The 15,292-nt window shown below is 43.4% G+C and overlaps 1 protein-coding gene across 1 annotated transcript in view; it reads left to right on the forward strand.

Moving 5' to 3' along the window:
- The window catches only part of LRP1B (LDL receptor related protein 1B), a 2,110,020-nt gene that overhangs the window by 1,783,557 nt on the left and 311,171 nt on the right, over nt 1-15,292 (forward strand). Inside the window, exon 56 of the mRNA XM_077447755.1 lies at nt 14,429-14,612. Within this exon, the coding sequence (XP_077303881.1) occupies nt 14,429-14,612 (184 nt within the window). The remainder of the gene's footprint in view (nt 1-14,428; nt 14,613-15,292) is intronic.

A 15,292-nucleotide genomic window follows, 5' to 3' on the forward strand; every position in this document is an offset into this window, starting at 1 on the left:
GCGATCGGGTCTCTGTCATGGGATCATTTCACTGTCACATATCACGTCCCGATACGAATCCAGTCGCGTCTACGATGCACCAATTCGTCCCGGCGTGCCCCAGGTATTTTCGGCCTCATTTCTGTACATGCTCCGGAGTCCCGTTCGTTGTCAGTCGCAATCGCGGCACGACCGATTCGGGCCTCTGTCATGGCATACTTTTGTCACTCATTTCACTGTCACTTACCGCGCTCCGATTCGAATCTAGTCGCATCTGTGATGCACCGATTCGTTTCGGTGTGCCCCAGTTGGTTACGGCCTCATTTCAGTACATGCTCCAGAGTCAGGATTCATTGTTGGTTGCAGGTTTCGGTTCTCTGATTCATGACTCTGTCATGGGAAATCAATTTCACTGTCACGTAGGACGTCCGATACGAATCCAGTCGCATCTACGACGCACCGATTCGTCCCGGCGCCCCAGGTATTTCAGCCACATTCCAGTACTTGCTTTACAGCATGCACGATTAACGGATAGTCGCAACAGCGGCACGACCAACTCATGCCTCTGTCATGGCAATCAAATAAATTTCACCGCCACGTACCGCGCTCCGTTTCGAATCCAGTTGCATACATGCACCGATTCGTTACGGTGTGCCCCAGTGCTTTAGCCTCATTTCAGTGCATGCTCCAGAGTCCGGTTCGTCATCAGTCACAATCACGGCATGACCGGCTTATGCCTCTGTCATAACAGGTTTTCATTAAAGGGACCGTAGTATACAGTGCCCCGTTTCGAGTCGGTCGCATCTGACATGCAAACACATCCCCAGACACAGACTTCTGGCAATCGTTGCAAGCACGCATTCAAGCATAGACTTCTTGCAATCTTTGCATACACGCATCCAAGCATGGACGCACACAAGCGTAGACTTCTTGCGATCGTTGCAAACACGCATCCAAGCGTAGACTTCTAGCAATCGTTGCAAGCACGCATCCTAGCATAGACCTCTTGCAATCGTTGCTAGTACGCAGTCAAGCATGGACGTCTTGCGGTTGGTGCGAGTACGCATACAAGCCTGGACTTCTCGCAAGCGTTGCAAGCTCGCATTCAAGTGTAGACTTCTTGCAACCGTTGCGAGCACGCATTCAAGCATGGACGTCGTACAGTCGTTGCAAGTTCGCATTCAAGCGTAGACTTTTTGCAATCGTTGCAAGCACGAATCCAAGCATAGACTTCTTGCAAATCATTGCAAGCATGCATCAAGCATAAATCTTCGTGCAATCGTTGCGAGCACGCATTTAAGCATGGAAATCTGGCAGTCGTTGCAAGCACGCATACAAGAATAGACTTCTTGCAATCATTGCAAACACGCATCCATGCGTAGACTTCTTGCAGTCATTGCAAGCATGCATCCAAGCGTAGATTTCTTGCAATCGTTGCAGGCACGCATCCAAACATAGACTTCTTGCAATCATTGCAAGCACACATTCAGGCATAGACCTCTGGCAAATCATTGCTAGCACGCATTCGAGCATAAGACCTCTTGCAATCATTGCGAGCAGATGTCCAGGCACAAACTTGTTGCAATCATTGCTAGCAGGCAGTTCCGGCTGGCTCAATAGATTGCTTTGGGAAAAACCTGGATACCTTCCTAAATGTACATTGTAACGGGGTACTTATTTTATAGGTAAAGTTGATCCAGGGAAAATCCGATTGCCTCTCGGGGGATCGGGAAGGAATTTTTTCCCTGCTGTAGCAAATTGGGCCATGCTCTGCTGGGGTTTTTTGCCTTCCTCTGGATCAGCTGTGGGTGTAGAATTGGGTGTGTCGGGTTGTGCGATATTTATTTGTTTGATTTGTGGTTAGGACTGGATGGACTTCTGTCTTTTCCGACCTGGCTACCCATGTATCTTACCAACTTCTTGCAATCGTTGCAGGCACGCATCCTGGCATAACTCCTTGAAATCGTTGCAGGCACGCATCCTGGCATAACTTCTTGCAATCATTGCACACACGCATCCTAGCATAACATCTTGCAATCATGGCAAGCACGCATCCTGGTGTAACTCCTTGCAATCGTTGCAGGCACGCATCCTAGCATAACATCTTGCAATCGTTGCAAGCACGCATCTTGGCATAACATCTTGCAATCGTTGCAAGCACGCACCCAAACACATGTTCAAGCACAACTCCTGCAGTCTTCGCAAAGCACATGCGATAACACGAATTTCTCACAGTCACTATGAACACATTTCCAGTGACAAACTCCCACGCAATTGTCGCAAGCACACGTTTAAACACTACTTTTGCAATCGTGCCAAGGCTCGCGACTTAGCATAACGTCTTGCAATCATTCTTTTGCAAGCACACATTCTCAGTGGCACACAAACTGGCTACACGTCGTTTTCAGCAGCACTTAGTTGGCCACTTGTCTCCTGTGGCTTTTCTTACAAGCCACTCACCGTTTCCTGTCTGTCGGTCTCTCCCTTAGGATAGTTGAGTTCAACTTCCATCCAGCACCTGGATCGTGTTGACACACGCAACTGGCTTCTTCCTGTAACACGCTCAGGCTATACCTAGCCAGCGCTCAGCATTTCTCATCCTTACAGGGCCCGGAGAGCCACCTGTCTTTATGGCTTATACAGCAAGATCCCCACTTCGAGGCATCCAGAGGCATCACCCATAGCCAACGGAAAACGCTCGCCCATCACAACTGCCATCTTTAGGGACATGAAATCCTCGCATATTCTCCAGTCTAGTCATCCAAGCGGCCATCTACCTGGCCCTTTGTGGTTTTCCATGGCCTAGCCAATTTATTGTTGGTAGCACTGGCAGCCAGGTTCTACACAGACACTACTTGACGAATGTTCAAATCTGCAATACGGGCCATTCCCCAGGATCGATCTTTATGTCACGCCTCCTAGTCCTCCTCTCACGGACACAGGACCCTTCTTAGATCCTTAATTTGGATGCCATGGCAATAGCAGACCTGTCAATGTCGGAAGGTTCCTTACTGCATGGATTGATGTATCGGTGTTTAGACCGTCTACGATGCCCCTGTCACCCCTGGTAGTGACAGATGCCACAGCCTACACAGGCTTCGCGGAAATTTTTGGCCACCACTGGTTTACAGGACCATGGCATCAGGGATACTCCTAAACCCCGGTTTACCTGGACTTCCTCCCTCTTCAGGCTATACCCGGTCATGACAGCCTCTCGTATCTGGGGTCATGTCAGGACAGGACAGGCTGTGGCTTTCACCACCGACAACTGGGCCGAGGCTCATCTTGTTGTTGAAGCCAGGTCTGGACCGCTCTCGGTTGTGTCCTTCCTGCGCAGACCGCTGCAGTTAGCCCGGTGGCACCAGTTTAATGTCCATTGTATGTTCATTCCAGGCCTTCAGCAATCCCGCAGGCCAAGTTCTGCATAGTCGTTACTTGGCTCGCTACCAACTTCATTTCATCCTCCTCCTTGCAGTGTCTAAAACCCAGAAATCTGACTCCAGGATGGACGTCCATTTCTATAGAGAAGCAGGGCTTGGTATCAAGTAACCGTACTTGACTACCTACTGTCACTCCTACCGGAACGCGTAGACTCTAGTTCCCTATTGCTTTCGTGCCAACACTTGTGTACCTGCCAGTTTCCCAAACACATGGGGTTCTTCTACACAGCCTACACCTCGTCCCCGGTCCATACCGTGGACACTCTTTAGTATTTGAGCACCCTTGGCAGCATGTTGGCGTGGGTCCCAAGTCACGTCATTGAAAGACTAAGCAGTTGGGACCCTGCCTACCTCGCCCGGTACATTCCCAATCCTCGGGTGGAAATGGCACAAGCGTTCACCAAACTCGCTCAACTAATTAAGCTAAAACTAATAAAACTGCACCCCTACCTGAATGTTTTGCCCCCTTATTTTGGTATACCGACCATCAGACCAGGGCACACTTCAGGTCCATTTCATGTGGTTAATCTTATGGTAGAGGCTACTTGATCATATCCGTATCGGCCATAGGGCTTTGACCATAAGTAAGAAGGCCAGTGTGGTGGCCTGAATTTATGGGAGGAGCCCGGAGGGTATTTAACCAGCCCGCTCGCCTGTGGTCTTTGTCGGTTTCCGGTGCGCGGCACCCACCCTCCCTTCCCCTTTTCAGGGCATTTCTCAAATTCATTTCTCTTCACATACATTAATTTCTAATCTAGGGTATGCCCCCTTATTTTGGTATACCGACCATCAGACCAGGGCACACTTCAGGTCCATTTCATGTGGTTAATCTTATGGTAGAGGCTACTTGATCATATCCGTATCGGCCATAGGGCTTTGACCATAAATATATATATACAATATCTCACAAAAGACAATCTCTGTCACAAAAGTGGGTACACCCCTCACATTTTTGAAAAAAGTATATTATATCTTCTCATGTGAGAACACTAAAGAAATTACACTTTGCTATAATGTAAAGTAGTGGGTGTACAGCTTGTATAACAGTGTAAATTTGCTGTCCCCTCAAAATAACTCAACACACAGCCATTAATGTCTAAACCACTGGCAACAAAAGTGAGTACACCCCTAAGTGAAAATGTCCAAATTGTGCCCAAAGTGTCAATATTTTGTGTGGCCATCATGATTTTCCAGCACTGCCTTAACCCTCTTGGGCATGGAGTTCAATAGAGCTTCACAGGTTGCCACTGGAGTCCTCTTCCACTCCTCCATGACCACATCATGGAGCTGGTGGATGTTAGAGACCTTGCACTCCTCCACCTTCCTTTTGAGAATGCCCCACATATGCTAAATAGGGTTTATGTCTGGAGGCATGCTTGGCCAGTCCATCCCCTTTACCATCAGCTTCTTTAGCAAGGCAACGGTCGTCTTGGTGTGTTTGGGGTCGTTATCATGTTGGAATACTGCCCTGCCCTGCAGCCCAGTCTCCGAAGGGATCATGCTCTGCTTCAGTATGTCACAGTTCATGTTGGCATTCATGGTTCCCTCAATGAACTGTAGCTCCCCAGTGCCGGCAAAACTCATGCTGCCCCAGACCATGACACCCCCACCACCATGCTTGGCTGTAGGCAAGACACACTTGTCTTTGTATTCCTCACCTGGTTGCCTCCACACACACTTGGCACCATCTGAATCAAATAAGTTTATCTTGGTCTCATCAGACCACAGGACCTGGTTCCAGTAATCCATATCCTTAGTCTGCTTGTCTTCAGCAAACTGTTTGTGGCCTTTTTTGTGCATCATCTTTAGAAGATGCTTCCTTCTGGGACGACAGCCATGCAGACCAATTTGATGCAGTGTGTGGCGTATGGTCTGAGCACTGACAGGCTGACCCCCAGCCCCTTCAACCTTCATCACTCATACATATATTTCCCAAAGACAACCTCTGCATATGACACTGATCAGGTGCACTCAACTTCTTTGGTGGACGATGGTGAGGCCTGTTCTGAGTGGAATTTGTCCTGTTAAACCACTGTATGGTCTTGGCCACCGTGCTGCTGCTCAGTTTAAGGGTCTTGACAATCTTCTTATAGCCTAGGCCATCTTTATGTATACATCATCACGTTTTTTGCTTGTCCATCAATGTATACATCATCATGATTCACTTGTCCATCAACGTGATGATGTATACATCATCACCTTGATGGACAAGCGAACCAGGAAGTGAAGCGAAGCCTGTGAAGATGTTGCGGTTCTTACCACGTGACATACTGTTCTGTTGCCTACAAACGGCTTTTATTTTGTAAGTGCAACCCGCTTATTTTATTAAATTCAGTTTTTCTAAAGTACTGCACTATGAGAGCAATTCTTTTTTTGTATTTCTGAGTCTTGCTATTAAAGTGGAAGGTTCCAAACACTATTAAGATTAAGTGAGGTGTCATGTTGAACTTCCAGTGACCAGTATGAGAGAGTGAGAGCGATAACACCAAATTTAACACATCTGCTCCCCATTCACACCTGAGACCTTGTAACACTAACGAGTCACATGACACTGGGGAGGAAAAATGGCGAATTGGCCCAATTTGGACATTTTCACTTAGGGGTGTACTCACTTTTGTTGCCAGCGGTTTCGACATTAATGGCTGTGTGTTGAGTTATTTTGAGGGAACAGAAATTTACACTGTTACAAGCAGTACACACTACTTTACAAAGTAGCAGTTTCATTTCTTCAGTGTTGTCACATGAAAAGATATAATAAAATATTTACAAAAAGGTGAGGGGTATACTCACTTTTGTGAGATACTGTATATATATATATATATATATATATATATATATATATATACAGTATCTCACAAAAGTACACCCCTCACCTTTTTGTAAATATTTTATTATCTCTTTTCATGTGACATCACTAAAGAAATGAAACTTTGCTACAATGTACCACCTAGCTGATATTCTATGCAGTCTAAATTTGCAGAGCTAAGGTTATTCTTATTTTCATGCTTCTGTTCCACCACCTCTACAGTCTACAAAAAGATATGCTGTATGCAAAGTTGAGGAAGGATGGTTATATAGCATACTGAATTCCTAACTGGTAGCTCCACTTTATTCGATTTCCTACCTGATTGCTAGGGTGCCATGACTGGTCTCTTAATACTCTTGAACAATTGCCACATATGGACATATTACTCCACAGTTCACTGGATCGTGTGATTGTTTTCCATGTGTGGTGGTCAGAGCACATTGGAACTCCACTATAAAACAAGCCAACACACATTTTGATGCCTCAAATATTAGACCTGTTCCTTTGACTCTCTGATTCAATTCCAAAAATGGCACCAATTGTTCTCTATCAGCTCTAGTTTTTGAGATACAGCATAAGTAACATATACCACTCTTCACTCTGGTTGCCCATCAAAAATCAGGATATAAATATATATGATTAAGGCAGCACTGTTGTGAAGTAGCTATAACCTCTATGGCGCTCGAGCTGCAAACTTGAAAAAATCGAAGGGACAATATACACACACCTCCTATACCGGGGTCAGCTACCTGTAGATCGTGATCTACCAGTAGATTGCGGACAAGGGACTGGTAGATTGCGATTTGGGCTTGCTAATTCACCATTCCAGAGCATCAAAGTGTAATGCAGAGGGACTACTTGTAAAGTTGGAGCTGTAGTAGGGAGCAAGAGGCACATAAGCCGATGCCTCCTCTGTAGTGATGGCTCCTGTCCCATGCGGAGTGATACCAAATGCACTCCATCTCATATCCCAGCTTGCGGTCTCTAGAATGGTGCCAGCAGCTGGAAAGAAGAGATCTTCAGGTCAGTGTGAAGCAATACCCTGGGCATAATAGCATAGAACTGCTTTCACAATATTTGCTGTGGTTTACCCACACCGGGTTTAGTGTACCTGCAGTGTACCTCCTTAGATGTGAAGAGGCACTGTGCCCGGTGATCTTTGACTTTTCCCATGTTGTTTAGGTAGATCTCCACCTCTTTACGGTTGCCTACTCATGTCCTATACCATCGTAAATATAACAAATAAAGTTAATACTGTACATTACACTTTGGAATCACATTTTTTGCTATGTAAAATTGCAGTTGGAAGCATGTAAACACTCTCACTATATCTGCAAAAACACAAATTAGGTAACAGAAGAACACGTTGATCAGCAAGATCTTTTCAAAAATATATGGAAAATATTTACCCTTAGCCCCATTTCACACTAGTGAACCGATCGGGTCCGTCTGTCCATTTTTCAAGTGGACCCGATCAGACCACTCATTGTTATTTATTGGGAGGCTGATGTAAAAGGACATGTGTCCATTACCCCCCCTGCATCCGATCCAGACTGCCAAAAACAGACAGATGGGTTCCCCATCTGTCTAGTGAATCATATCGAATGAGAGTTGGATGGAAATGGGATGGAAATGGGAAGGTGGTCCATTTCCATCTGACCGCCCCCTAGAGAATAGCAGGCTGTGTCTGCGTCCGCTTTGCGTCCGCTTTGCTTAAGTGGAGCAGACACGGACCTGTCCTCTGCCTGCTCAGAGGGGATTAGCGGACAGGTTCCTCGCTGAGCAGGCAGATCCACGTGATGGAGTCCATCCCATGTGAAAGAGGCCTCAGTTGATTAATTAATTAGGGTTCATTTAAAAAAGGCATTTTGCAAGGACATTTTCTCCAGAACTTATTGAATGAAGTGAATCTCTGTTGACTTTCATCATCCAATAATGTGCAAGTAAAAATGCTTTTCTTTTTTATTTTGCTTGTACATAATTGGGCATTCTTTGCAAAGTGAAGTTTTACTTTATTTACTAAGCTCTGAACCACAATGCACCACCAATTGTGCGCTATGTCGCATACACGCGGACGTATTTTCCAATGGGAAATGTTGGATGTGAGCTTGTTGGCTGAAGTCTGACCACGTGTATGCTCCATCGCACATTTGTTGTTGGACTTTCCGCCAACAAGTGTTGGCTAGCAGGTTCTCAAATTTTCCGCCAACAAAACGTTGTTGTTGGACTTTCCGATCGAGTGTACACAAGTCCGTCGCTCAAAGTTAACGCATGCTCAGAATCAAGTACGAGCCGGAAGTGCTCGGTCTTGTAAAACTAGTGTTTGTAATGGAGATATCAACTGACTATTGACCTTCCTTTTTATCGACTCGCCGTACGTCTTGTACGTCACTACGTTCGTAACTGTTGGCCAACATTTGTGTGACCGTGTGTATGCAAGACAAGTTGGAGCCAACATCCTTCGAAACAAAAATCCACGGTTTTGTTGCCGGAAAGTCCGATTGCGTATATGAGGCATTACAGTAAACAAACGCCGAAACACACGTACTACCATGTACTGAAACGGAAAGGTGTGAAGCCAGCCTAAAGGGTTTACCTTCAATTATTTTGATCCAAAGCACATTTTTGATGCATTGAAAGGCTAACCTGGGACCATATTGTTCTGTCATTTTAGAGTACATACAAGTGAATAAAAATAATTGTCCTGCTGTGACTCTGGGCTGAGCTAAGGTTGTAAGTCCAGCAAACTTCAATTCTGCACAACAGCAATAACACATTTAATAGTCTCTTACAATGCCTGGTCCCTCAAGTGTTTTCCTTGGCATTTTTCCCCTCTATCACCCAACAGACTGAATCAACGCTTTTAAAGGTTACTTGATGTTCTGAAGTGCTGATTCACGGTGTAACCTGTTGGGAGAAGAACAGAATGATGATGATAACCTGAAACAAATCATTCAAAGTCACAGTGGCTCCTTGGGCTGCTTGCTGTTCTTAGTTTGCCGAAGGCGTTGTCTGATAAGCGCTCAAGTGTCACGTTGCGTGAGCTGGAAAATAAACCCAGACGGTTATAAGGCTTAATTGAAGTCCGTGCTTTTTTTAAAAAAGCTTTTTTTCTTGTCTTCAAAGATCCTTTAAATGGACTAAAAAGGGGACTAGTCATAAGATGTCAAATATCTGTGTACAATTTTTTTTTGTTCCAGTTTAAGCAGATGTGATCACCTTAAAAAATATATGACACTTTTCCTTGAAAATATGGAGCTTGTCTGTAACATTTTCAAAGTTCATTTCATTTATTTTTTTCCACTATTAATGTTCGATCCCATGTAAATGTGGAGCATGCACAATATTCTGCTCACAGATACACTATATTACCAAAAGTATTGGGACACCTGCCTTTATACACACCTGAACTTTAATGGCATCCCAGTATTAATCCGTAGGGTTCAATATGGAGTTGACCCACCCTTTGCAGCTAGAACAGCTTCAATTCTCCAGGGAAGGCTGTCTTCAAGATTTGGGAGTGTGTCTATGGGAATGTTTGACCATTCTTCCAAAAGCGCATTTGTGAGGTCAGGCACTGATATTGTATGAGAAGGCCTAGCACACAGTATCCACTCTAATTTATCCCAAAGGTGTTCTGTTGGGTTGAGGTCAGGACTCTGTAGAGGCCAGTCAAGTTTCTCCACCCCAAACTCACTCATCCATGTCTTTATGGACCTTGCTTTGTGCACTGGTGTGCAGTCATGTTGAAACAAGAAGGGGCCATCCCCAAGTTGTTCCCACAAAGTTGGGAGCATGAAATTGTCCAAAATGTCTTGATATTCTGATTTCTTAATAGTTCCCTTCACTGGAACTAGTGGGCCAAGGCTTACCCCTGAAGAACAACCACAAACCATAATCACCCCTCCATCAAATGATTTGGTTGGATTTCATAAGGATAGGAAGCACCTAGCAACATGGGACAAAGTGCTACATGTACTTTGCCTCATAGCTGACAGAACAGTTAAAAAAATAATTTAACTAGTTGACGACTGCAATATGTATATATAAGTTGTGGTTTGCAAGTGATTTACTAGGGTTATGGCTAAAGCTCTCAGCCATAACCCCAGTATCTTTTTTTTCAGCCAGCAGCCGGCTTTCTTATGAAAACAATCGGAGCGGCTCATTAGCCACTGGATCGCTTTCCAAAGTGGTGGGAGGGGACGTCTCTCCCTTAACCTCCCTGGCGGTATGATTATGTCAGATTTTTGATGCTGAAAGCGGTACATTGTTTCGCATGAAAATTGGGCATTTTATATTGTAGGCCTGTAATTCTTAGAAATAACTCACTTAAATCTGTCCAAACCAGAGTCTAGCAGACATCCCGTATTGTTAAAGTTTGAAACACAAAATCTTAAATTATAATATAATAAATAACTATAAATAATTATCAAAAATAATAATAATAATAATAATATAATAATAATAATAATAATAATAATAATAATAATAATAATAACATTTATTCAATAATGTAATCAACTCAAAAACACTGCAATTTGCTCAGTTGCAGAATTGTCGCTGTCGTCACTTTCAGTGTCTGATGAAAATTTCCCCACAAATCACTATTGCTCGATTCTGCAAGTGTTCTAATTCACTATCGCTGTTTTCTAGCTGGTCTAAAACCGCTTTTGACGTAAAGTGACACTTTTTGGTTGCTATGGACAATCTCCAGTTTCCAAGCAGAAAAAAACTGTATATATAATATAAAACTGCATGCAGGACACTGGACAAAAGGGATGTGAAATAATTTGATACAGTAATGTAATCTGTAAGATAACAGTGTACTGGATGTATTGTGTTTTTTGCACTTTTTGAATTTCCCGCCGCGCTCCTTCCCCGTGTGTCACACTGCTCGCAGGGAACGGAGCCCGCCACACAGAGCATCAGGCAGAAGACACAGCCGCTGCACACAGTGGGGGGACATTGCACGATTTTGGGGACAAGGTAAGTAACCTGTACCAGGATACTGCAGTGTGGCTCGGGGTTACCGCTCTTGGTATGGAAAATTCACCCTGAGGCACACTCGGGAATACAAATAAAAAGGTCAAAGCATCACCTATGGAGATTTTAAATGAGAAGCATAGGTTTTCATTTTATTTAATGATCATACTTACCTAGCTGGATGCAGCATCAGTACAATGTGCATCTGTCCCCCGGTGCCTCTAAGACCGAGAACCGAGTGATCTAACACAGCATATCTCTCAGTTCTCACAGCCCCCTGAGCAGAGAGCTGCAGACTGTCAGTCACTGGCTCTCTGCTCTGCCCCCCCCCCTGCTCACTGGAGTGCTGGGCCGTGGGGGGGGGGGGGGGGGGCTGTTATAGCGGCCAGCTCAGGCCCTCAGTGCCAGCCCAGGTACAGTCTACATACCCCTGCTAAAATGTCAGGTTTATGTGATGTAAAAAAATGAGACAAATATAAATCATTTCAGAGCTCTTTCTAACTTTAATGTGAACTATAAACTGCACAACTCAATTTAAAAAACAAAATTAAATCTTTTTTGGGGGGGGGGGGTAAACAAAAAAAAATGAAAATAATGTGGTTGCATAAGTGTGCACAACCTTAAACTAACTTAAACTAATACTTTGTTGAAGCAACTTTTGATTTTATTACAGCTCTTGGTCTTTTTGGGGATGAGTCTATCAGCATGGCACATCTTGACTTGGTGATATTTCCCCCCTTTTCTTTGCAAAAACACTCCAAATCTGTCAGATTGTGAGGGCATCTCCTGGGCACAGCCCTCTTCACATCACCCACAGATTTTAAATTGGATTCAGGTCCATCATTTATCACCATTCCATGACTGTGCACAATTTTAAAGCACAACATGTTAGGTATCTATTTACTTGGTGTAACATCATCATTCATTCTTAACGTGGGGTTATATATTGTGTTTTATTTTTTTCTAATTTAATATTTTTCTAAAAAATTGCATTCAAAGACCACTGAGCAAGTACCTTGTGACACGGCCTTTGCTAAAAAAAAAAAATAAACATAATGTTTGGGGATTATAAGTCATTTTCTAACAAGAAATACTGATTTAAACTTGCAAACAAAAAGTGCCAGAAAATGCCTAGTCTTTTCAATGTGCTACAGCGGAAAATATACCGTGACTTTTTTTATGACAAGTAACCCTGAAATAGTATTATTTGCTACAATGTAGTTTAGTTAAACCAGGGAATGTCTGCTTACCTGCAAGAAGTGCTCCAATCAGTCTCCTGAAATTGTGGAGAGATATCTTCCCTATCACTGTTACCTAAGAAGAAGATTTTCCTGAAATGCGATTTCAGGAAATAAGGGTACACGCAATCTGAGTTTTTGTCGGAAAAATCTTGGATGGTTTTTCCAACTGAATTTCCGATCAAGCTTGGCTTGCATACACACGGTCACACAAAAGTTCTCTGAACTTTCGACCGCCAAGAATGCGGTGACGTACAACACTATGATGTGAAAATGAAGTTTAATGCTTCCGAGCATGTGTCGAATTGTTTCCGAGGATGTGTAGGAATTTTGCGCATCGTAAATGCTGCAGACGATCGGAATTTCCGATCTGAACTTTTTCCATCGGAAAAATAGAGAACCTGCTCTCAATCTTTTGCTGGCGAAAATTCCGCCAGCAAAAGTCTGATGGAGCATACACACGGTCAGAATTTCCGACCAGAAAGCTCTCATCGGACTTTTGCTGGCAGGATTTCTGATGGTGTGTACGGGGCTTTAGAAAACCTCCTTACAACTATCATGAACCTGTTCTTGGGCCAGTAAATGTCCCCAGCATTAGGTTCATTATTTTACTTTTTTTTTTCACAGAAAGGACAGTGAAAAAAAGTTAAATGGAACAATTAAAGCAACACACCACAAATAATCAAATACAGAACTACCCTACTACTGAATTATGCCCCATACACACGGTTGGAAATTCCAACGGAAAAAGTCCCATTGAAAATTTTAGATCCAGCTCTCAAACTTTTTCTGTCAGAAATTCCAACCGAAAAAGTCCGATAGAGCCCACACACAATCGGATTTTCCGACAACATTGGATTATGTTGTCGGAAGATCCGATCGTGTGTGGGCTCTATCGGACTTTTTCTGTCGGAATATCCAGCTCTCAAACTTTTTCTGTTGGAAATTCTAACAGAAAAAGTCCGATAGAGCCCACACACGGTCAGATTTTCCGACAACATTGGAAAATCCGGTCGTGGGTGGGCTCTATCAGACTTTTTTTGTCGGAATTTCCGACAGAAAAAGTTTGAGAGCTGGATCTAAAATTTTCTGACAACAAAATCCGATTGGACTTTTTCTGATCATGTGTAGAGAATTATTACATGCCACGCATGATCAGAAAAAATTTGGAGACAAAAGCTATTGGCTATTGGCCTCTACGTAGTCTCGTCGTACGTCTATAATGTCACCTCGTTCTGAATGATTGGATTTTTTGACAACTTTGTGCGACCATGTGTATGCAAGACAAGTTTCGGCCAAAATCCGTTGGAAAAAATCAGATGGATTGTGTGGTCGGAATGTCCAACCGTGTGTATGGGGCATTACACTACCAAAAATATACCTTCTCCACCCAAAAAAAGCTAGAAATAAATGAAAATACCTTTTTTTTTTTCTCTAGCAAGGTTTGCAAGATTCATGAAGATCAAGATTAGTGGAATTTAGAGTTTCCACTTTCACCAAAATCACTCCTTTCATCCTTACATATAAGGGCCCAATTAAAATTCTGTGTCCCTACATGTCATGCTTTTCACTCCAAATGTGTGAAGGCAATGCATGGTAGTGTGTTTCAGTGCATTACAAAAGAAAAGGTCATGTTCAATTTCCAGGCTTGTAATTTCAATGGGCTGCCCTGACACAACGCATGTTAATGCATTAGCTAATGTATTTTAACACACAAAAAATAAGTAAATGAGCCCTCAATGAATTTCTTCAACTTAAACAGTTCAAAAGGGACCAGCCCTGGTGTCCTTCAGGAGAATAACAGGACAATTGTTGTGTATTGTTAAATAAATGATCTGTTCTCCAAATCTAGTAAAACACTTAAGTAATCGCTTGTGAATGCCATTTTGAGCTGAGTCATAAAAGCCAAGTTGTACTTAAGATTGTCTGATCTGTGAATAAAACGAGACGATGGAAGAATGATTACTTGTCTTTCCCCACAGTGCCAGTGCTGGCCAGGATTCCGACTAAAGAGTGACGGCAAGACGTGCGTAGACATTGATGAATGCTCTGAAGGTTTTCCCTGTAGCCAGCAGTGCATCAACACCTACGGAACTTACAAATGCCTGTGTACAGATGGCTATGAAATACACCCAGAGAATCTAAAGGCCTGCAAATCTTTATCAGGTATCACAATGGCATTTATGTACTGATAGATGACAAGCCATGCGCGAGAAAGAGGAATATCTTCAATATACAAGCCGGGGAATAATCAATCTGATTTCAATCTTTTCCTTTATCTCTGCACCTCAGGGACCTGTTTCTTGTTGTAGAGTTAAAATATGTTAAAGAGAAAATATGAATACGTCAAGGTTTATGCACAGATATTGAGCCTGGCTGAATTGTCAGGAGTTTGGAATATGTCCAGCCAGGTCTACACACTATGCAAATTTCAAATAGGCATATATCAGCAATTTAACATACACTATATTGTTAAAAGTATTGGGACACCTGCCTTTACACGCACATGAAGTTTAATGGCACCCCAGTCTTAGCCCTTGTACACACGGTCGGAGAATCCGTCGGAATGTGTCCTATCGGACCGTGTTGTCGGATAATCCGAATGTGTGTGGTATGCATCGGACTGATTCCGTCGGAATATCCGTCGGACCCAATTTTCCAACTTGTTGGAAATATTTTTCGACCAACTGGTTCGATCGGACATACTCCGATAATGTGTCGAGAATTTTGATCGGACCAAGTGCCACGCATGCTCAGATCAAATTCTTACATCAAAGCTATTGGCTACTAGCCTGAACGTAGTCCCATCGTAACGAAATTACGTCATCACGTTCTGAATGATCGGA

Source organism: Lithobates pipiens, unplaced genomic scaffold, assembly GCF_037356315.1.
Source record: "Lithobates pipiens isolate NorthernLeopardFrog02 unplaced genomic scaffold, aLitPip1_a1.2 Scaffold_22, whole genome shotgun sequence".
NCBI lineage: Eukaryota > Metazoa > Chordata > Amphibia > Anura > Ranidae > Lithobates > Lithobates pipiens.